Source organism: Chiroxiphia lanceolata, chromosome 5 (genome assembly GCF_009829145.1).
Source record: "Chiroxiphia lanceolata isolate bChiLan1 chromosome 5, bChiLan1.pri, whole genome shotgun sequence".
Taxonomy (NCBI): domain Eukaryota; kingdom Metazoa; phylum Chordata; class Aves; order Passeriformes; family Pipridae; genus Chiroxiphia; species Chiroxiphia lanceolata.
In genome coordinates this window covers 42,308,399-42,333,512 of record NC_045641.1, presented here as the reverse complement: position 1 = coordinate 42,333,512, position 25,114 = coordinate 42,308,399, and the positions used below count along the sequence as shown (strand labels likewise).

Here is a 25,114-nt window from a genome sequence, read left to right as displayed (position 1 = left end):
TATGCAGCCATACCTGCCTACTGACACTTTGGTTTTATCAGAGGTGCTTTGCATTGTGTCTACTAATGACTTCATTAAGGTATCAATGATGCCATATTGAATTTATGACCAAAACATACTTACTGTGTCTTCATATTAGTTTAGGGCATATTAACCTTTCCCTTAATTGTGTTGATATTTTATCTATTCAATAACCAAAACTGAATACAGAAGGAGCATTTTACAACATTTTGATACAGTATACTATGAAGATGTAAAAGTTGGGTTTATATTTTGAAGACAAAATATAAATACACACTATCTAGTTAAAAAAAGGCATTTTTTAACTTCTCTAATCAAATCTAACAATATAGCTAATGTTACAGTTGATCTAATTACATAAACACATAATATATATCAATAATGTTATAAAATATATGATGAATAAGAACTTTTTTCCTAAACTCTTTATGGTCTAAAAACCACTGCATTGCTAACATAAAACTACGTAGTTATTTACCATGACATTCTGCACTGTTTATCATTTAATTTTCACTGTGGAAGAAGTATCTATACAACGATTACTAAACCAATTCTAAAGGGTGACATGTTTGGGATCCAGAAATATGGTGTACTGTCTGCTAGCTGCAAAATCATGTTTGTTTTAGAACTATTAACCTAGGTTTCACTTTACAAGAAAAATTTAAAATAAAAATAAAATCTAATTTAAAGGCAATGACCTCACCACTTCGTATTTCTGGAACTCGCTGCTTCATAATCCAAGAGCTGTGCATGAAGCCACTGGTATGTGAAATCTTTTCTCCTTTGTAATTTCTCATCTAAAGCAGTATCCAGCTGAGAACATTCTTCTTTTTTACCTGGGGAGGAAAAGAGATACTCCTGTCTGTCATCATTATTTTAAAATATATTTTCTTTAAGATTCTCTATATAAACTTGGAGTCCACTGCCTTTTGCAAAATAAAAAATGCAATTACTTTATTTTCACGCAAACAGTCCAACTATTCCTTCAGATAAAGAATAAAATAGTGATATTATGGAAAAAAAAAAATCTGTACAATTCTGGAGACTCTTCAGTTTTTGGGACCATTCTGCTGAATAACAGATATGTTTTGAAACATAAGGAAGAGGACGCCAGAACTGTAAGAGCCTGCAGAGGAAGTATCATTGTTGCATGGGGATATCCAACTTTTTAGTTTCTACCCTTATACATCAACTTTATAGGTTTTTTTTTTTTTGCACCTTCAACTCAGGGCTTTTATGAGTCATCAGAAAACTTTTTTCTTTTTTTTTTTTTTTGTTACAAAAGCTTTTTGTTTTTCTCTTTAATGTTATTTCAGACAACACTGAATTATCATCCCTGTTGCTAATTATTCTTTCATTTTTCTTTCAAATATTTTTCTTTCCTCAGTGATAGGTGAATTCAGCAGCTACTAGAAGTTGTTTGGTAAATTGCAGGAGCACTTGAACCAGCAAAAAGCATAGGTGACCTCACTTAACATCATTCCATTTGCCCACTATGAATGCTTTAACTATCAGTAACTGTAAAGGCGTGGGGTAGGAAAATGTCAGAACTGCCATAGTTTTTATTCATGTTTAGACAACATAAACTGGAGTTACAGGCTATCCATTAACTCACCTTTTAAGAGATTTGGTACCTGAAGTATTTTTTAAACTTATCTGTAAAAATTATAATTTACTCTGCATAAGCTCCACAATATAATTCCTCACTTGTATTTTACCTGGCTTTACAGTGAGCTCATCGCTTTCAACTTTTAGCTCTAAGGGATACTATTAAAGTATCATACCTACTTATTTCATAGTCTGAAATACAATGTTTTTTGGTTATGCTCTCCATTTGTCTAAGTATAGGGAATCCCTATTAAAACCAAATCCATTCCTTAGGCTGAATGTATTCAATTGTCAAGGCCATAGTTACACCAATAAAATTAGGCAAGGTCCTGGTCCAGAATATAAAGTCATATATGTCTTGCTAGTCACTCATGGACCAGAACTTAGGTAGAAGAATTTATCCTTAGCTGATGTATAGAATTCTCCTGTACCTCCCCAGGAAAACAGAAAATGAAAAGCTTGGATGGACAGTCACTGTATCTACCCAAATGAGGTTGTGAGGGCTGATTAAAAAGGTCAAGCAGTGAATCGCATAATCAGTGCCAAATATTAAAGAATTATAATTACACAGTTCATCACCTTCCTTTATTAAAGTGGGAACTATTTCTTCTTTTTTATGTTTGTGATATTGCTCCTGGTTCAGGAGTACAGTTTTCTAACCTTTCCATTTTGAAAATTTATAGGTTCCAAGTCAACAACTACACTGGTACCTTTGCAGCTCTCCACTTAAGAAAGGTACTGATTTATAACAAGAGTAAGACACATTCAGTGTGACTTCATAAGAGCAGTCCTGGAGACTGAGCCTTCTACATATGTTCTCCAATGAGGACTAATCTCCCAAGAAATTATATTTAGTTTTTTTCTTATTTGTATTTACAGAAAAGTTGTTCCAGTGTTACCATCTTCCTTAGGATAATTACTTCTGAATTGGTATTATTTATGCATTTATTAAAGTGTTTGCTATCTTTTCATCCATTAAAAGGGAAATCAACATAGGGGATTTAAATTTAAAAACAGTATTAGAAGTTTACATCTGAGTCTGTGTGTTGAAAGAAGACGAACATACAATAATCTACGACAAAATTTACAAAAAAAAAAAAATACTTTTAGCTTGACAAGTTACTTTCAATAATGATTTTAAACAATTTTCCTTAGTTACAGTTTCAATTTTTGATTGAACTATGTTTGAAACACAAGTGGTTTTATTTAATAAAATTTAATAAAATTTATTTGTATTTATTTTTCCTTGTTAATTATTGAAACACAATTCAAACAAGAAAGCAACCAAAATAAAAGTGCACAAAATAGGGTGCATATATATAGCATATATGCACATATATATGCTATATAGAGAGAATATTTTTGTTCCATATTAGTGTTAATAGTGACTTTTTTTTCCAAATGGGCAGACATTGTTCAATAATTTGTTTATAACGCTGTAGAACACTGTATTCTATTTTCTTATTTGGAATGTACTCATATTCTTACTTTTTAATAGCAACACCTCTCTTTTTAATTCTTATGAAAAAAATATCTATATTATGAAGTAAAGCACTGCATTATCACTTTTCTATTCCACTTATGAACAACATGTGTTTGAGAATCTGGTGTATCAGTATCATTAACATGCATTGGCTTGATAGCTTTCTTACATTAGGGCTATGGGCTTTTAGAAACCTGGACCTGATTTTGTAGAAGTACTAACACTCACAGAAGTTCCAAAGAACTGTAAGCATCTGCATCTTTGAAATGGATCAGACCCATAATCTTTAATTGTTAAATGTGGACAACTCTTAGACTACCAGAGAAAAACGAAATACATCAAAGAAGGTACAACTCCACCGAAACCCAAATTAATTTCAGAGGTATTTCAAGTATCATACTCTCATTAGATTATCGCTTCTAAGCATTCAATCTTTTTGACTTTTTTTTTTTTATACATGACACAGACATTAATAATTTAAGATTGGAATTGTCTTACATTTGGCATTAATACAGTAATAATTTTTAGGTGTTGCCAATTAATCATCCACACATATATTGTGTACTTAGGCCAGATACAATGAAGCATTCAGGGCCACCTACTGGCAATTTCCTACAAAATTTGGGCATCCAAATAGAGAGAACTGAGAAAAGCATGGACATATGAAATATCCTTGGAACTTAGTATTACAGGAAAGTAACAAATTCTTTTCTAGGTCACCAAATCCATATGCAAACCTGTATGAACCTGAACTTTGTGATCCAGAAAAATCTCATCCTTCATCTGCCAAATCTGTTTGCTGGGTGTGCTCTGAAACAATATGACTATATCAATCCTGATTGGTGTAAATCCCAGTTAGCTACTGTACTCTTCATCAATTTATATGCAAGAGGATGCTAAGGACTCTGATTCAACACACTAAGTTTTTTTTTTCAAATATATTTGTTGATGATGGGTAGACAAAAGGTCTAACTTTATTATGTCATATGTTTCTTGATACAGAGAAATGTGTGGAGAAGTCTGCACCATATCCAGCCTTTCAAATTTTGTGTTAAAAGGGTGATTTCATTCACTTCAAAACTTGCTTCATATAGAGTACAATACAAATAAAGTAAGAGACTATGAAACTTAAGACCTACAATGTGAAAGAAGGGCTTGGAAATTCTTGAGCATTCTAAGTTTTCCTCCCTTAATAAAAAAAATCTGTGACCAGAGTTAATTTTCTCAATATGTATTCTGGAAAAGGTGTTCTTAATATAGGCCTTAAGTAGCTGAGCTTGGGTATAAAATTATTGTCTGTGCTATTAATGCATTAGATTTTTCCTCTGTCAGTATTCTGGCATAAATTATTGGTCAGCAATATATATTATAGGGATGTGTGTATGTAAGCCTGTGTTTGAATGTACAAGCTCTAAAACAAATATTCTTAGTGAAAATTAAAATTATGTAAGTGTTATATATTTATATAATTATGTATACTATATATTATACAAGAAATATTTGTATATTATATAAATAATATATAAATTATATATACCCTTAATATATTTATACAGAATTTATTTCTCCTGTCTTCTATACAGTTATGTGCCTAACACACATTTATAAAATATCTTGAAATCCCAAATCTAAATCCAACTTTTTATCTCATTTTTCCATGTCAATCAACAAAAAAAATGGCATTATTTCTGTCACAGTCTATATAAGACATGTAGAACAGAAAGTAAGAACTACATGGTTTGTTCTTGCTATTAAGGCAAAAAGTGAAGTATTTGGAAACAGACAGGAAAATAACAATAATAAAAAACAGCCCCCCTCCCCATCGTCCACTCCTAAAACCTCCCAGAAATTTACAGCAGAATGTAAGAGAAATGAGAAGAATTTGGTTTTTTCCACACAAAGTTTGACACATTTGTCAGAAGTCTACTTTGTCACTAGATACACCTAAGCATTACATAGCAATCACTACAGGCCCCAAACTGTTTTGGAAAAAGAATGGTATTTAGCGTGGTCTTTAGCACGCTTACAGGTACTCAGTGAATACATTTATAGTAGCAATATCTATCTGATTTCCAGGCAGTTGGTAGTACCATGCGGCAGTAAATGGTTCAGAGTTCTTTTTACCAAAAATTATAGCTCCAGATAATGTTTATCTAAACTCAGGTCTGGAATTTTCAGATAGTGGGGCACATAAATTTCTACCTTAAAACCACAGAAACTTGTTTGTGACATAGCTATCCTATAAGGATTAGATAATAACAGAAGCTACTTTTTCATCTCAGTGACTTTTGACTAAATTGACTTCCATCTCTAGGACCAGAATTAATGAAATAAAAATATTTATAGTAGTGTCTGAGTCAGTTCACAGCTGAATAAAAGATGAAATAGGATTTTGTCACAAGAATATCACATCAGGTGATGACCAACATTTTTTGATGCTTAAAAATGCTTTATCACTCACATAATAAGGAGTTTTGAACATGAGAGCACTGATCAATGTAAATGAGAATGTCTTTCAAAAATTATAAAAGTAAATAATTAAAGGAAAAAAAAAAGGAGGCTTTTTTCCCTAAATCTCATGGTCTTTTCCCCTTTTTGCTAGGTATTTTATATTTTTTTCAGACTACAAATAAGTTCTACTATACTGCAAACCTCCTTCTCTTGTCCAGTCTCTTCATCTACTAGCTCATTCTGCTTCAGTGGTTATCATATTTCAGTCTGTGCTTTCTGTGTTCTCTCTTTGATGTCTTTATTATACTCTAACATATTAGATTATGCAAAAGCTGAACCCTTCCGTTGAGATTCCTAAACCACTGAAACAGTACAAATTTCAGCTTCTAAATTCAAGGAAAATAGGATTTCATACTTGGACCTTCCCCCAAATTATTTTCTATTTTGCTACTTGTTCCTGCCTCTGCAGAATGCAGCACTAGTATTATTTATTGGTAGTAATTGGTATTTATCCCTAGCATGCTGTTTATGCTCAATTTGTTCCTTTCCCTATACTGAAGCAAATCCAAGTCTTACCTTCAACAGTGTACTTTTAAGACACCTCATTTAAAGTTATTTCTCTGAATTCATGTCACAATAGGGTCTAGGAAGTTCTCCCAGTATCTCCTGATTACTTAACCTCTTCTATTGCAACCCTCTGATCACACAAATCCATTGCAAACTACTGCTCCATATTAAAAGGCTTATGTCTTTTCTTGTGAACATGGTACACTTCCACTTGAATAGCTTCATGAGCTTTATTTTCCTACAACTGACATCAAGTCAGCATAAACACTGTTCCTTACAATTCATCCAACTGTCACCACTTTCTGTACTCTTCTATATATGCTAAATACAATTTCTCATTTATCTTCTATAGCTAAGACATGTGACACCTCTCTGAGTTGATGTATAAACCTAAAGCACTATTTCATCTAGTGTGTACAGGAAGCTACAACATTGGAAATTGCTGATTTCATTTTTTTGCTAATTTGTAACTGTTTGAATCTGATTCAGGAAGTGAATTTTGGGATAAAAACTTGAAGATCTATTTGGGGAAAGATGTAGGGATTGCATAGTGAAGGGCTAATAACAGTAATAATGTAAGAATAGATTGCTGAGGTCAATTAAAAATAAGTCATAGAGATGCAAAAAAAAGTAAAGGAACAGTAGTGCACTGGTTTAATACAGGTGTACACTCTCTAACAGATTGTATGAGATTCCCTGTTTCTCTAAAAAAAGAGCCAGAAAACAAAACAATATCCTGCCATTTGATTAAACTGATTAATTAAAGCATTTAAACCATTACATTCAGAGTTATGTAGACTAGTGTTGAAACACACGCATATCAAGGAATACACAGAAAAATTGGTGTATTTCTTCAGAATGCTATTGCAGTCATTTCACACTGGAATTAGATATATAGTTATGGCTATTTATTTTAATGTCAGTGAATAACAAAGCCATTGCAAGTTTTTTACCCTAGAAAAGCAGAAGAATAGCAGGAGAATAAACTGCACAAACATCTGGAAATATTAAGATTCTAATTTCTCTGAAACCTTGCAAGTTTGGAAATGCTGGTGACTGACTCTATGATTTTGAATTTTACTGAATTACTGATTAAATGCTATGTACTCATTGACTCTACTTAGATGAAATGTATCAGCCATTCTGTGTAATATTCTTTGTACAAGGTAAGTATTGAAGGTATCCAAACTTTTCGGCCCCAGTAAACTGGACACATATTTTGGCAATATTATAATAAACAACAACTGTGGCGAAAGAGAAGATAGATTGTATTTTATTCAGAAATAAATGTAAAATAAATAACCACAAATAGGATGAAGAGTATATATAAAAAAAATTGGTAATTCAGCATCCACCTACGTACACAGACACATGCTCACACATGGGTTCCTCAGGTTCCCAAAACATTAACAAATAGAAGTTGCAATCCAACTAAAAAGAACAGAAATAACATTTCTCAGTCCAGACACCCAAGAGCAGACTTCTTGTACATATAGCTTGAGAAACAACATGGAATTGCTTCATGCTTGAAAAGTTAAGTTGGTTTCTTTCTTAAAAAAAACCCCAAAACCAACCCTGCCAAAACCAAACGTCAACTCTACAAAAATGACGAAACTAAAGAGGTGATATTCTACCCACGAGCACAGAGAGAGAAGAATTACTGATGTAAACTACTTCTACCCACAATCAGCATGCTTCCAGGATCCACTCAGGTGCTTACAAATTCAAAAAGCACACGAAAAACTTTACACCTCTATGCCTGTATGATGCACATATTTTCACATTATTCTTTTGTGTAGTCTTCTATGAACAAGGTGTCCTCTAGTCTACATAGTACTCCCTTCAGCCACTCAGCACAGGCAAACCTCATCAACAGCATTGCTGAGAAGTAAATCTGGAGAACAGCCAAGAGCTCTTTGGATAGTCAAGACCCTTGAAGAACCAAAGAGATCAAGGGGAGCAAAAAAATATTTTGAAATAGTATGTTCAACATTTCCATGCTTAGTTATCCATCAGCAATTGTAAGGTAGAAATAAAATGGAAGTAGATTAAGCCTATTTTGTTTATCTTTTCTGTCTACATGCTCATATATTTTCTGTCTGAACTCCCAAATCTACCTAGTACAGTATCTCTAGTTTTTCTCATAATCTTGGGGAATTAATAAATCCCCCTAATGATGGATGTTCTCTATTGAAAAGAGGATTTTATACTGTTCAGGAGAAAAGATATGCAAAATATAACCCCCCCGTTTTTACAGAATATATTTTTTTATATATTTTGTTTGTATCCATTCCCACTTCTTAAAATTAAATGACAGAAACAATCAAGAACTTCAACAGAAGTGTTTAGTTGCTCAATAATGAAACAGTATTCCCAAGTAAGAAAAGATTATCACTTCGTATGTAGTCCAAGCCAGATGAATACCTTTCTCTAAATTCAATAAACCAAGCAAAATTATTTAAGACATAAGATCTTCCAAAGGCATTCTCAAAATAACAAATACAAGGGAACATTTTGTAAGAGTGCAGGAGGTCTAACTACTACGTTGTACCCTATAAAGAGGGCAAAAATTACAAAATACAATCAATTTTTATTGAGTGTGACAACCATTAAAGTAGGTTTTGTTTGTACTGAAGGGCTTAAACATACAAGAAAGGGACTGAAGAATCTAAACCCAACAAAACATTGTTCAAAATAAAAATTTGAAGCTTCCATGTGACAAGAAGACACATTTGCCAACTACTAAGAAGAAACTGAGTAAGCTCCTTCTTACTCAGGAGCAGCACGAACTTAGTAAAGCTGACTTACACCACATTAACAACTGTCTCATAGTTTTTATGAACACGTAATTAAATATCACAGGATCACAAAATAGCCAGGTTGGAAGGGACCCACAGGGATGATGGAGTCCAACTCCTTAACCCTGCACAGGACCATCCTTGGGAATTTACATTTTAAAAAAGTATTATGTTTACTCTTGAGAATAAACATTTTTTCTAGATAGTTATCTGAATAATAGAAGAACTTGTTTTAAGAACTCAAGTTCATCAACACATGCAACATGCACAAGTGTCACAAATGATTGGTACTTTTCAGTGCAGAGTAACACTGAAAGGGAAATAATGAAATTATTGTATGAATGTCAATATGTAATTCAATTATGAATACCTATGAATTGGTTACCTATTCTATCTGTAGAATTTCATATGATATATATGATTTATCAAAATATCATATATTTTTCAATTTAAAAGGGTTTTATTTTGTTTGAGGCAAAACTATTTCTGGCTTACTTTCTGATGTTGAATTGAAATACCTGTTGGCATTTGATGAACATACTCTGACAATTCACATCTTTGTCACTGCAGTAATGCATAACAGCAGAACTACTTTACATTGTCAAATACACACATAAAGCCTACAGAGACTAAGTACAAGCCTGCTGTTTAATTTATTTTATAGCAAAACCAAGAGGTACCACTGAAGATCAGGCCTGTCATTATGCCAAACATTGTATAAACAAGGCTTGTGCTCATTGAATTAAATGAAAAAAAAAAGTCTCAGATAGACATGGTTCTTTTTCTTAAAACTCTACATTTAAAGTGAGTCCATCCCCCATTGTGTGCAATTCTTATATATTTACATCCAGCTTAGATATAACCATAAACACTAATCTTATGAGTTTATGAGTGTCTATAAATAAACATAGACATAAAAGTACTAATTCTTCTCACTAATTATACTTAATTGGTTGATATATCACGGAAAAAATTAAACAATCTGAAATTGTGTCTTATAGATCTATTAAAAGAAATGGAATTTTCATTTGTAAAGAAGGTCAGGTAAAAAAAGCAAAACAAATCCACAGTTTGCCTACAAGTTGCCCCAGGTTAATTCTCAATACCTATGTCTCAAAGAGCTTAGTATTTTTATAGATTTCTTGACTAATTGGACTGAAATTTTCAGCTTGTAAACACATGGAAGAAAAGTAAAAATTGAAACACAGTGTATAATTTTAGAGAAACCAACAAGAGTATTCAGCCCCACGGGTATGGAACTGACTTAATTATATTGAATTTGGATCAATTATAGCTACAATGGCACAGGTTTTTTTCTATCCATGCAGAGAAGGTTTGAATGATTCACCTCACTGAATGAAGAAATCAGACTTGAAATAGGAATAAATTAGCACTGATTCCTCCTTTTATAGAATTTTATTTAGATCTTTATTAAAATTATTTTTTAAAGAGAAAATTAACACAAAACCTCCAGTTCAATTTCTGAACATAATTTAACCACCTTTAATCTTGAGTGTAATTTTATTCTCAGACTAGGTGTGTTTAAATTAGTTTCTTTTCACTAAACTTTTTAGCTAAACTTGCTACCAAACTCTCCAACTCACTGATATTTACATATATATTTTGTATATATACACATATATATATATATATATATAAAATTTGTTTGAAAAGGAAAGAAAAAGTTAAATACCATAATGATTTCAAATAGGTGAACTTGCCTCATGTGCATTCTGTTTATATTTGCAAAAGCTTTTAACACAGGTATAACTTAAAGGTGTAATTTGTTTTACCTGTTGCACAACAACAGGTTAAAACAGTTATTCACTTGTTTGCAGCTGATGATCTAAGTTCCTGCAAATAGGAATTTATAGAGCATTAAGGTCTGATACAGAAAGGACTGAAATCCCATAAATTCCAATTAGGTAAGCAAACTCCCACGTAAGATTATGGAACTTCAGTAGCTAATCTTATACTATTTAATACAGAAGAAGGAAACAGATGATTATGAGTTTTAAAACCTTATAGACTAAATGAAGTTAATAAAATTGTATAATTGTACATGGGAATTTGTCAAAACATAATTTAACTGCCTAAACCAAGATTTTGCTTCCACTGTAACAGTCACTGTCATGAAGCAGAATGGTAGCATTTCATTGTCAAGTTTGAGTGCAACAAGAAAATATCCACTTTTTTTCTTACATAGAATCTGTTTTGTAAGAAAGATTCCAATGTAGTTTCCTTTTCATACAAGATACAGCAATTTTAATATAAAGTAATCTGATTGAAAAGGTGGACAGAACTCTTTAAGGCACTTGAAGAAATAGAGAAATATTAAATGGTAATATTTACAGAATTTTTTTTAATTTAACTAGAGACGTGAGTACAAAGCATTTTCTTCAGCAAGATTTTTCTGCTCTTCTGAAAAGATAAATAAGTTGATTAGAAGCACTGTGTTAGAGGTACTGATAGAGAGGCTAGAAAAATGTATACATATTTGCAATGAGAATACAGAAAATGCATGTAAGTAAATACAGAAACTCGTCTGTAACTTGTACCACAGTTCTTGAAATTCTCTTTCAAATCTTTGAACTTCTCCATATTGTGGTTCAGTGAATGCATCAAGGGGTACTAAAACTGGAGAAATATCTGAATAGCATCACCACCCTCAAGGCATCCAGGTCTCAGAACAGACTCTTCTTTAGCATTCTGGCTAGAAGAGGAGGAAAAGAGGAGAAAAGAATGCAATGATATAGCAAAATCACCACTAAAACAAGGATACCTTATTTTCAATGGTATTTAAAAAGTCTTAATTCTACTCACCTTCTCCTGGATTCCAAAGAGATTCTTCAGCTTTCACCTGACTGGTCCTGGATAACTACATCTTACAGTGTTCTGGGTGCTCATCAATACTGTCTTGTGTGACTGTATTAATTATGCACTAAGAAAAAGAGATTTGGCCCTACTATTTCTATAATGAACAAACATACTGCTGATGGGAAGTCACAGAAATATGTAACACTCTCATAGGGGAAATAAAACAAATTTCAAAGCAAGAAATTAGTATGATGCATGGATAACACACATGCTTAGTAATATAGTGAAATAATAGTAACTATTTATACAAAGGTGTAAACCCCAAAAATCCCAAGCAGCAATATATGTGGAAGAAGCAACTTCTAAAATTTATTCCAAGAAGGATTTTATAAACATTTTCATTTGCAATAAATGAAAGATGTTTAAAAGAGAATTTTGAATACAGTGCACACAGCTCACATAGTATGATGACATCCCATGTAGTATTTTAGTGTATGTAGAGCAGACTACAAGTAGACTCTGACAAAACCTAAGAAGGCAGACCTGGCTAAGAGTCAGGAGTCACGCTTATTAAATTGAACTCTCAGGGGTATCATGCAATCAGAGGTCACAATCGAGGCAACAGAAGCAATGTCACGATATCAGAGAAAGGGCCAATTCAGACCTGCTCCCTGACAGGCAGTGAGGTCACGGCTTGCGGCAAATAACTGTATTAAAAGGGAATATTCTCTGCACACTTTTAGAACTGTCATCTGAACAAACAAAGCCAGGTCATTGGTAGGTTAAATCAGAACTTTCTGGCTTAGTAGCACATAGCTTCCTTTCTTTTTACATTCACTGCTAATTTCTCAATTACAAAATATATATCAGGTACTAAAGCAAATACTCAGTACACTTAACTTAAAAACACAGAGTAGAGTTTAAATTACTCCTTTTTAAAAGTCAAATTCTATCCTTGACAAGAGATATCCTTGGTCTCTTCATAAAAGAAAACTGCTGAGCTTGCTTCTTATTAGAAAATAAAAAGCATGCAAGTGCCTTAGGGAAATGTCTTTTCACCGTCAGGGTCTTAGTAAGCCTGATACTCAATGTGCATTTAGAAACCATTAAAAAAATCAGTCATTCATAATATACTTGTTTAATGACGATTGCAAAAGTGAAGTTCTTTTGTCTGGGTACTTGGATTTCTTTATCTCATTGTCTGGACTGGGTTACTACAAGATTCTACAAATGTGGTAATTTATGAAATTACAACCATGTTGGATTGGTAACATGACAATAAACCTGCAAAGAAAGAACTATTCTAGAATGTCACATAAACAAAATTTTATTCAAAAACATTATCTCTGCAGCCCATCTTGGGAATATGAGAAAAAAACCCCCATATCTATCTATCTATCTATCTAATCTATCTATCTATCTATCTATCTATCTATCTATCTATCTATCTATCACCTATCTATCTATCTATCTGTGTAACCGAAAAATTCACTATTTCTACCTTTTTTGTACTCACAAGTATATCACAGATAAAATATCTGCAGTGCATGCATCAAACCAGCACAAACCTATGAATTTCAAGCAACTGCTAACATGTTTTGATAAGAATTGAACTACAAAGTTATGAAGTTGCAAGATGCACATTATAGAAATAACAGCATAAAAGTTACGCAGACATCACTGCATAGTTTACATTTTCATTAAAATATTTGAGTAACTTGCAATCCCTTGTAAAATCATCTATGTTTACCACACATTAAATATTCTAGATTACATGAAAATTGTAAAAGGTATAGAATTTTGCTGTTAGTATTGAACAGCATGAAATTTTGAATATCTATATTTCAATTTTAGAGTCTTATCTTAATATTTTGCTTGAAAAATGTTGTACACTACCAAAATATATGATGCATCTGAACAATAACATCATTAGTTATAAAAACAGAAGGATACTTCAATGTGTGTTTAACATTACACTCATGAAAATGGCCTCTCTGGAATGCTGTAGATCTCTGACCTCATTGATAGTATTAATTCTTCGTAACACCATAGTTCCCATTACAGAATAGGAAAAAAAATCCTTTAAAGTGAAGTTTAATCAATTACATTTTCAAATTAATTAAAAGCTCTGGTATGAAGGGCTTCCTTTAATTAATCTCTGAAAGTGTCTAAAATAATGCAGAGTTATTGCTTTAAAATCTATAGCTAAAGGAAACATTTCTTTAATTGTGACTTAAAATGTGTCATGTATTCTAGCTGAAGCAAGATGTGTACCCATAAAATATTTCTAAGGATGCATTATATTCCTTATTCATAGCATCATACTAAATGGAAATTCTTTTGCAAGAGGAACATTTGTGCAATGTAACATTCATGATACTTTTACAGACACAGAGTCTCCACTTTCGGTAGCCTATGTTAAAACACTATTTGCATAGCAATATGATTTCAATGCTTGAAACACTCACTTTGGAAAATGCTTTGAATATATCTGAAAATGCACATTTAATGACCTCTTTATTAGCAATTGGTTTTTTGAAGTGTAAAGAAGAATATTGGGTACTGCTCAGTAAATGCAAAGCAAATAAACAAACCACACCAATATTGACTACAGTTCCCCAGGCATCCAAACAGACAGCAACAAATTCAACAATTAGTTTTAACTAGACATGCTAAATCCAAGTGCTGTAATACTTTATTTTAGAGGAATTTAGCCAAACCTATTCTCCCTTACCCCCTCCAACCAAATCCTTTTGGATTTAACTTGTTGCTAAAATTATCTGTCTTTTGCACTCTAAGACCTGGGTCACGACCTTACTTAGGGACAGGAAATAGTTATCAGGTCACTGAATGGTCAAATGAAAAAGGATTTGAAATGCTTTGGTACTCCGGGATCTATTAATCTAAAATGATTGTCTTATGCAGTATTAAAAGCTGTGGATCTCATTGTGGCATCAACTTGCTTACCTGTACATTGCTGAGATGCAGATACCTACACTACATATATTTTGGACATAAAATAACAAGGAAAGGAGAAAAAAGAAAGGTAGAATCTCAGAAGATGGAAATAAAACTATCTGAGCTATTATGTCATCTTATTCAACAAGGAGAAAAAATAGTTTTCAATTCTGAAGACATTTTGGGTGAAATCTCATTCCTACTGAAGTCATCACTGGGTAGTTATTAACAAAAGAACAGTAAGATTTTTTTTCTTAAGTGCAGTTCCTTTTAGGCTGGTAAAAACAGGTAAATTACTATGTTACGAAAGGACAGGTAACTCCCTATACATGGTATAAAATCCTAGATTTGCAAGTTTGCTGGAAAATCATGCTTGCTAGCTTAGATACCACTAAGCTGATGCACTAAAAGAATCCTTGTAACACCACAAATTACAACAGTCTGCAAAATAGCAGAGTCAAGAACAAAGAGATAGTACACAGGCAGGTGAAATCTGTGGTCAGAAACCTTTAACATGAATTCGTGAATCCTGAAGACTAGAATCACAGTGAAAATCCATAACAGTAAGTTGGTATGTATACATGGCAAGTACCTACTGTTCAGGAACTTCAAGCGAATAGATGATTCTTTTTGTTTTGTTTTGCTTTGCTTAGGTTTTGTAATTGAATGTAAAAAACAAGAATATTAATAAAAATGCCATATGGCTAGAGCATTTATAAATATTCTGACACTGAAGTGCACTGCATAAACACACATAAATGATGTTTTACATATTTATTTTTAACATAATTTCAGGATCGCTTCATTCCACAAATACTGAAAAAATCCTACACTATCATTGATGGACAGGAGGCTAGAAAATTAGGCACAGATTTTATTTTTCGGTTTTATTTTATAATAAGAAACTGGGCCACTAGAAGTATGTAACCAAAGCTTGAGTGCGTGCACTGTAAGGCCCCTGCAGTCTTTTACAACTTTTCAGTGTACCGCTGCTGTGAACTGGGTTTGCACTCTGCCAGCAGAGCAGCTCTGACCCATGGAGAGCAGTCCTTCAGATCAACACTGCCTCAGGCTTTACTGCTTTCTCCAAGAAGTCTTACATTTCAGGCATCAAGTTGAATTTCTTCTGGAGATGATTAACCCAAACCCATGACAGATTTTTTCCAAGATATCCAACTCCTTATGTTTATTTTATCCTGGCTCTTTTTGGATGTACTGGACACAAGTAACCTACTCATTTTACATGTTTAAGGGCTGGTGGAGAGCCATTAATTCCTTAAAATGAGAAAATATTTCAGTGCAAGAGTTCTGTTGTGCGAGCTCAAACTAAATAATAAGAAACAAAGCCACAGAATTCTGATTTTAAAAGACAGATCCCCTTCCACAATACAGGTTCCTGCAACACATTTTCATCACATGTCAGGACAGATCTTATATTCTCTGAAAACGCATTATTCTGTCATTTTTGTCAGTGTTGTATGGTTTAGAAACTTCTTCCCTAATGTGGCATACAAATTTAAAGTCTGGGAGATATGTAATAATTAGATTTTAATGTAAATATGGCAATTCAAGTCATAGAACTGCAGTAAGTCAGATTTCAAATGTGGTTATTAATCCTTTACAGACCACAGTTCAATAAAAGATGACTTAATTTAGAAATGGATGTTTACAAACAATGCTATCCCTGGGAGATGATGCCATTGAAAATAGATAATTTCTAAAAGGTGAAAACAGTAACACAAATTATTAGTTATAGTTCATTGTCTTTTTAAATGCTCTTAAATAACAAACATCAAAACATTTAAAGCCTGTAAAAAGGTGAGTGTTAGAATTACAGTCTCAGTACCTTCTCTTAACTGTCACACAGATATTTAAAAGTATCAGTGATTTGAATAAATATAAATTCTATTGAATACCTTTTCTTCAATGTATTCATATTTTGTAATATAGAAAATCTAGGAAACTAGGTTGATCATCATGTAACAATATTTTAATGAACTCACAAAATTAACTAAAAAGATAACCTTAAAGTACCACTTTCTGAAGTCTCCCATTTGGATTTTTAATTATTGCTAGTAATAATAATATATAAGAATTTTTTGCAAATTTTTTCACTTTACAAGGAGTTTCATAATTATATATAACTATCAGCTGGAAAACAGATGACTAAATAGATTCCTTGATATTTATCTTCCAATCATATGACATAATCACAAGCTCATTTTACCTCTTATTCTTGAAAAATAAATGTTATTTCTACTGACAATTTAAACAGAAATGAATAAATACTGCTGTAATTAAAAGCCACCTGAGAAAGCATAACCTATTCATTATCAAATTTGTATTGATGAAATCTGTCTTAACATTATATCCATTACATTTTCTTTAGTCACCAATGAGCATAAAATGACAGGAAATACAGTACTGCCAATTAGAACTACAGGTTCCCAAACTACAGCAAACATATCTTGACAACACAGTCCAACATATTTTTAAAACAGTTAAAGTTCCAGGCATAAATCATTGTGCACGTTTCTGGGTGAAGTCACAGTACACTGTTTCCACTCCACTGATGGATACGGATATGACTAAAAATAGGTATACTATATATGCCAATAAATCACCTAACCTACAAAATTAAGTAGAGAACATTCTATGAAATTCTGTGAAATGAAGGGAATCATACACAAATAATACTTGGATAGTTTGATCAGACTCTCAGCTGATCTACTGCAGATTGGAATCCAGCTTCCCATTCCACTGAAAAAAAATTATTTGGATAACCCACCAAAACTGCTGAGGCAGCTGGATCAAAGAGGACCCAAAAAGACATATACTGTTCCCAAAGCTCATAGTAAAAACAATGTGTTAGGCCTTAGGGCTCCTTTTTTAGTTTTGAGCTGCTGTACTGGGACTAAGCATTCACACTGTTGGCTGGAAAAATCAGTATCCTTCCTCTATGTAAATGAAATTACAGATCTTGTAATTACAGACCCACAGATGGCAGAGATGCTCTCTTACATGTTCAGCCAGGACTAATTGGAACTGTCCAAGAGAAGGAGTCAAGGATAGATTCTTCATTCAATTCCTGATCTACTCTATCCAAAATTATCAAGACTATTTTACGTTAAATTAGTAACTGGAACAGCCTCCAGACAAAAAGAGAAGAAGCAGTCATAAAGCTTTCTAAAAAATATGTTTTGATGCAGAATAGGAAATTATGTCAATTATCTGTGTTCCTTATAAAGTTTCCAGGAGTTTGAGATCTTTGAAATGTCATCATCTAAAAACCACGAAAAAATCTCCAAGAATATTCATTAAAACAGAATATTCATTAAAGCAGGCATATTTTGTTTGTCATGTACCTGGCACTAACTGAAACTCAACAATCGAGATGGAAACATACCAAAGAAAGCACTGTAACATACATAATCCCAGAAAAAATCCAGCAAATTATGAGAAGTGAAAGTACATCAAGTCAGGCTTTCATCTGTCTTCAGGTTTTTGATCAGGGTATAGTTTGTTACGAGAAACAGTAAATACATATTTACACTTGCATATTCTGTGGCTTACTTTACAGCCTACTCAAGTTAATGTCACAATACAAAATCATGACTCAAATATATTACTTATTTAAATAGTTGTAATGAATCTCTATTATACAATGACCACATGCATTAAATTAATTTTAAAAAATCTGAAACAGCATCTGATAGAATGTGTTAGGATTACAAAATGCATTTTGATACTAGTAATTACACAGAGAGTAATCGTTCATAATTTACTTTCCTTTCAAAATACACAAATAAAAAGGCCTAAGTGCTATGCTTATTGAATTATTATACCTACTTATACTCATGGTATTTGCTTATATATTTGTGTGACCAGAAACACATGTATTGTATGTATATGTATTGACACATACACATGTATACACATGTACATATCCACTAAGACGCAGTGAATTACATTCCCATGGTTTGTGCCTTCACGTGTTCCTTGTATTTTTAAATGGTAAGCTCTTGTCTGTCAGAACAATGTTTCCTCATGCTGTTGATGAAGTGTGTAATACAAAGGGGCTCTGACTAACTTTTGTGTGCTATTGTGATACAAATGTTGCTCAAGTTTTGAAAATGTATTTTCCTACAATGTGTATGTCAAATTAGAGATATGTGAATAATCCTATGGGATTAAAGTTATGCACAAATTTTTGAAATTTGTTACCAACATTTTGCATATCAGCTTACCAAAACTTCTGTAAGAGGAAAATGAGAAGGTAAATTATAACAGAATAATAATTTCAGGAACACACAAGCATCAGATATTAAACTCATTCCTTTTCACTCTTTAGTTTTATACCTCATGTCTTTTTATTCTTTTTTGTCTTATTTGTACTTTTACACAAAAACTAAAGACATAACAAAGACAAAAGAAATTCATCATATATTTTAACTAGATTACTTCTTAAATATTCATTACCATGATGTGTTCCAGTTTGAAAATCTAAAACTGTTCTAATTGTTTCACTTCCTAGGGCATCCCCTTTCAAAAGCAGTGATTCTGTTATTTAACAGATAACACATGTGTACTTGCTGGTTTGCTGTTGATCATATGACTTCCCCCCCATTTCCCAATTTAAAGAAATAAAGAAGGAATATATAGAATGTGCCTTTTTAATTTTTTTTATTTAGTTGTTTATGAAGGAGATGGATTGGACTTCAAATTTTCTACCCAAGGACTCACTACCAATTGGTGAAGGTTAAGGGGCTTGAATGGAGGAAGTTTATTTCCACCATGCAAAGGACAGGTCTGTGTTCTCCCTTAATATATGGTATCCACAAGATTTATGGATACAGAGTGAAAACATACTACCTTATTACAGAAAGAACTCCCATTGCAGAACAGACCCAAAGAAAGCTATTCCATGCAAAAGAGGAAGAAATGCTCAAAAGGTGAGAGAGGGGGAATGGGAAACAAGGGAAGAAATAACTGATAACACACCTCTGTGAAATTATCATGCAGCTGCTTTTCTCTGTAGTAGGTAACATGCAAAGTGTTATCCAAATCTAAATTTAGAAACTCCTAGTTCTGTCTGATGGTATCTCACATACATAAATGCTCTGTGTTGCACTCTGCTTCTAATTCACAACCTAGTATTTTCTGGACATAGCATCTGAGGTAGCAACGTCTCTGGTAGAAGGACAATTTTATATTTAGGTCAAGCAGAATAGTATTGTCTGAATTGAAGGTTCAGCAGATTGCATGTGAGCATCCATGACTGGTGAAAAAAATCTCTGTTTGTTAGCTGGCCAAAGGAGTACAATGGTCATTGAAATGAAAGATACTCGAGAATGCCACTAATGTGCTTGCCTTTTGATATCTGATCTGCCTTGTTACCTACTCTCCATAGATTTAAGAAGCAATTTCAGTATGCATACATTGGCTTTTAAAAACGAAGCGAAATGTCTCCAGGCAGGAAAGCTAAACTAAACCTACACTGACTTTAGGGTACTGAACTTTTAAACAAGCTTATCTCTGACATGGTTTTGAACATTCACACTACTATTTATAGGCTTGGACATCCAGTGTTTTGCAAGCACTCTGCACGTCCTGTTTCTTCAGCATATGATACATTCTGACATATATAAGCATGTGCCACAGGAACGTACATGAAACAGTGGGAATGCTCAATCAGTCACAGTATACACAGACTATCTATAGTCAAGGTAAATTCATGCTTGGATACAAGGCAATAATAGTGCAAAAATATGTCCTCTTCAGAATTCACCAAGATATGTTTCTAAACAAATATGAGCATGGGCTTATGAATGTTAGGCAAATCTGGGCTTTCATATAGTTAGGTTAATTGATTGAATCGCACTTCAGGTATATTGAGATTGATTTCACACCTGTCTCAGACATGTTCTAATTTTTATCCTCATGCAGTGAATGTTAACACAGTAACTTTGTAGAATTGAGAATAGATCAGGCAGCATATGACTATGTCTTTGAAAAAGATAAAAAGATAGAGGTGAGGACTTTCCGAGCACATTATTGAGTTGCAAAAGGAATCAAAACAGTATATATACAAACAATGTCTCTGGAGATGATAATCTTCTTAAGAAGGACCTTTTTACAGAAACCAAGGATAGTTTGAGCATGAATTTCAACAGTGAAAGAGCTACATCAGTATTTAAATATTTTTTGAGAACAAATTTTATATTTACATGCTGAAGCTTCTTTCCTCATCTTATGTCAAGTGGGTTTTTTTAGGGAATATCTATGAAAGTAGCTTCCTAAAAACACATTAAGGATTGTCAGGAATTAATGGCTAGCTTGAGAAAAGGTGACAATGAAATGAATTCAAAGAGATATTTCATTTATAAAATTTTATTCTAAAGCTTTGTATTTTATACCTCTGTGACATGCTTTGACATTTTTTATGATGAAGATTTAATAATAAAAATGATAAATAAATAAGTTAGGCTCCAGCTCCGTATGAATTAAGCTCTAGGAGCACCCTCTGCCCTCCACAATGAATTGAAATTGAAATGTTTTGCTGCTGTAACTTGAGATACACAGAAACAGATAAGGACATTAAACTTCTGCTTTCTTCTATTTGTGCATAATGTTTTACATTTCAAGTAGGCTTGCTTAAAAGATTGCAAGATACATATGCTTATATGCATTGGGATAAAGTGAAATACTTGTTCATACCTTCAAAGTATCCAGCATTTATAGGCTGTGTCTTCCTTGGTGATTTCACAGGGAGATGTTTATTTTCATTGTTTTTGAACAACGCCAGGCGCACAGCTGGGTCTAGATGACAAGAACAAGTTAAAATCAAAGGTCAGACCTGACTCATTCATTCCTTCAAGCAATTTTTCACCTTTTAGCCACTTAATAAATGAAAATATCTTAAAAAGTAGGTTATATATTCACAATGGATTACACTTTCTAAATAAAGCAATATAAATACACATGCAACTGAGAATCAAAGTCACTATTGTGCAGGACTTTAACACTGTTGATCTTTTAGTTTGCTCATCTCCAAATTAAAAATAAACTCTAAAGCATACATTTGCAGAAAATATTTTTTAAAAAATCTAGTTTTAAAGCTTGAAATTAAAGCAAAAATATTAACAGGATGCATGCCAAGCAGTATTTCCAAAAGCTTTGGTCCAGAATTATTCAGCAGTCTAAATCAAGACATATATATCTAAAAAATATTAAGGAGGTAGTTTATTTTTTCTGGCTCAACTTGTAGATAATAATCTAGTCTTCCTCCATGTCCCATCCTAACTGAAATAAAAAAATACCCTAGAAGTCTATAGATTCATCTATATGCCAAAATATGAAATCTTGATTCGTTTCTTAACTATTATTTTGAAAACTTTGCAAAGAAGCAAAGATGAGTACAGAATTGTATAAATCTAGATAAGACATGTTCCTACACTGGCAGAAAAATATAAAGTTTAATTAACAAAAGGTAAACTGATGTAAAACCCACAAGTCAGGAGAGGTGATTCTCACACATTATTTCTGAAGTGAACTAAGAACTGTTTGCTTGGCATAGGAGGAAAGTAGGAGCTTAAGGGAAACAGTGCATTAGAAGGAATGTGAAAATTCTGAGCACAGTGCAGAATAAACTGCCAGTTATTAAAAAAAAAAAAGGGACTGAAAAGAATATAGAAACAAAAGCAGATGCACAATGACAAGTAAAAGCATATAGGGTTGTGTATGTATGTCACTGAGCATGATAACATGAGTAACAGAAAGAAAGTCAAAGAAAAACTAAAAGAAATATGTTTGACATGGTTAAAAGAAGACAATAGCCCAAGCAGATATATCCACCTTGACAATATCTGACAAACGAAGAAGTCTGTCTACAAAGGTGACTACAAATTGTCTGAAAGGGTAGAAATTAATAACAAGGAGAAAAAAAGTAGTGGAGCTTATCAGGAAGGTTGATATAGCAAGGGAAGGATCTAAATTTTCACAGAGAATACAAGTGTAGCAAAAATGAGTATGTGAGACAATGCCAGAACAGACATAGTAGGAAAACAGAGGTTATGGAAAGACTCGAGCATTCAGACAAAATAGATTTAAATGACTACTTATGTCTAGTGCTTCATTTTGAGCCTGTTACGTGACCTTTTTAGTGTTTATTTAGAGAGTTCATAAGAGAATCTATAATAATGCAGCAAAGTAAGTAGCTTGTTTGTTTGTTTGTTTTCTTATTTCTAGAAATAAAGGATCAGAATGTCCTGTTAAGTTGGTAGGCAACTTCTTATGAATTTTAACAAAAATTTGTAAAGTTGGTTTTGATTAGAACTCTATATTTGTAGTAGACAATTCAACTACAAACTAATAGAACTTAAAAGGATTCTAGAAGCTCAACTTTTTCCAGAGAATGCTGTCTTGACACATGCAGACATATTGTATGTAAGTTTGCCTTCTAAGCTCAGAGAAGTTGTCTAATGGGGTGTGGCACTTCAAGAGATAACGTATTGACAAAACTCATCCAAATGTTACGGTGTTCTTGGTCAGCCCACACTGCAGCAGCATGTGGTTGACAGAATGTTCTTAATGGTGCTAATCTCTTACAAAGCAACAAGCTTGACTAATGAAGGAATTGTGGCAAGTGGGGAGGGAAATAATTAATGAAATGATCCAGGAAGCACAAAAAATAATTATTAGCTCCATTAGTTTTAAAGGTAGTTGAATAGAATGATTCTGATAATGAGATCACTTCATTCACAAACTGGATTACCAGGCTTGTAGATATTTTCACTTTGTGTAAATGGATGAAGTAGCCTTACTTTGCATGTCTTCCAACTAAAAAACAAATCAGTAGCAGACTAATGTTCTTCAGGGTAGTAAATATTTGGTACAGTGAATCACAGTAAGATTTGTGCTAAAAATACCTTGAAATAGTAATACATTGTATTTTAAAAGTTCTCTCTGAAATTTTAGATAACAGAAGTTACAAAAAATATTTTAAGTAAAGTATGAATTAGTATTGTCTTTTCTATAGTTGTAAGATACATGGTCATATAAGTCCTACACATGGATAAAAACGTACAGGATAAAATTATTTATAATTGTAATTTTCCCAACATTCAGCATACAGTGTTGATAAAAAGACTTCTAACTTCTTTCAGCTTTATGCCAGTTAGAAAAACCAGTGTCTTTCTTCAATAGAAGACCAAATACAAAGTGACAAAATCACTTAAAATCTCTTAAGACAAAATGCAATTGAAGATTCCAAAGCATTGTAGATTACTTTAAAATAATTCCTGAAATTACACATTTTTTTCCTATGTGGGTCTATCGACATTGTTCCAAGCGGTTTTAAAAATGTCATCTTTCCTTAATTCAACCTTCCACCCAATTCTATTCTAAACACCAACAAATCCAAAGTTCAGTTATACCATGGATTTTGGGTGAAGTCACACAAAGTTATTAGTGCCAAACTCAATTTTCTAAACATTTATCTGTGCACAAAGATATCAGCAGTAAAGAAGGTCCATGAACCGGGAAGAGGGGTAAATAATGGAAATTGTTCTTCTAAGAGATTTCTATCAGCAGATTTATCTCTGAATCTTTGCAAAATAACTTAAATAATCTACAGGGATTTAACACAGTGCCAGACTACTCGAATTTGTACCTACCTGGATCACCTCAACCATTGCCTACAGCTCTTTTGTTATTAAAAATGAGTCCTTTTCTTTATTTAGTCCAAAATGTAGGCAATATTACATAGATTACTTCATAATACTAGTGCTTTTCAGTCTCTTAGTGAACTAGGGAAATGAGCTGCATGTATGCTTTGATGACAAGCAATCAAATGTTTTAGATTTCACACAGAGAACTGTGAAAGAGTCCAATAGTTCAAAATCATACAAATATCTTACTGGATTCTGGCATACTGATTTAAATGTGGCTTATTAGATGATGATCTGTGCTGGCAATCTATAAACCAGGGAGGTAATTTAATGCACATTGCTTGGCTGCCTCCAAATATAGAAGTTAAGTTGGACAAACACAAGAAACGTTATGGAAACAATATGGAAGGAATAGTTACTGCCTGATCTGGCACCGCATTTCTGAACAACTTCTCGATAATATTGAAACTGAAAAAATTAAATGTTTGTCGTTCATTTTGTTGCGCAATATCTGTAACTAGGAGAACACAAGTACAACTGTGACAACTTTAAAGGGTTGATAAATCAAAGTAGCACACAGCAACATATAGCAACAAATGCTTATTTATAAGATAATTCAATTTGTAAATTAATTTGGATGTAAGACCAGATTTTGTTCCATAATTGAACAGCAATTAGAACTCCAGCTAATCTATGGCTGGCGTTCTCAGATGATACTGCTACATGGAATAGACAGTCACAAC

At 32.9% G+C, this 25,114-nt stretch overlaps 1 protein-coding gene across 8 annotated transcripts in view; it reads right to left on the bottom strand.

Annotated features, from left to right (window-relative positions):
* LRRIQ1 (leucine rich repeats and IQ motif containing 1) overlaps nt 1-25,114 on the bottom strand; it is a 110,392-nt gene that overhangs the window by 23,629 nt on the left and 61,649 nt on the right. For 7 of the 8 annotated variants that reach the window (XM_032688901.1, XM_032688900.1, XM_032688902.1 and 4 more), the window contains 2 exons: nt 21,421-21,522; nt 725-857 (listed from right to left, as the gene is read on the bottom strand). In XM_032688901.1, the coding sequence (XP_032544792.1) occupies nt 725-857; nt 21,421-21,522 (235 nt within the window). Of the gene's footprint in view, nt 1-719; nt 858-21,420; nt 21,523-25,114 lie in introns of all 8 variants that reach the window. The other variant, XR_004357260.1, reaches the window with a different exon arrangement.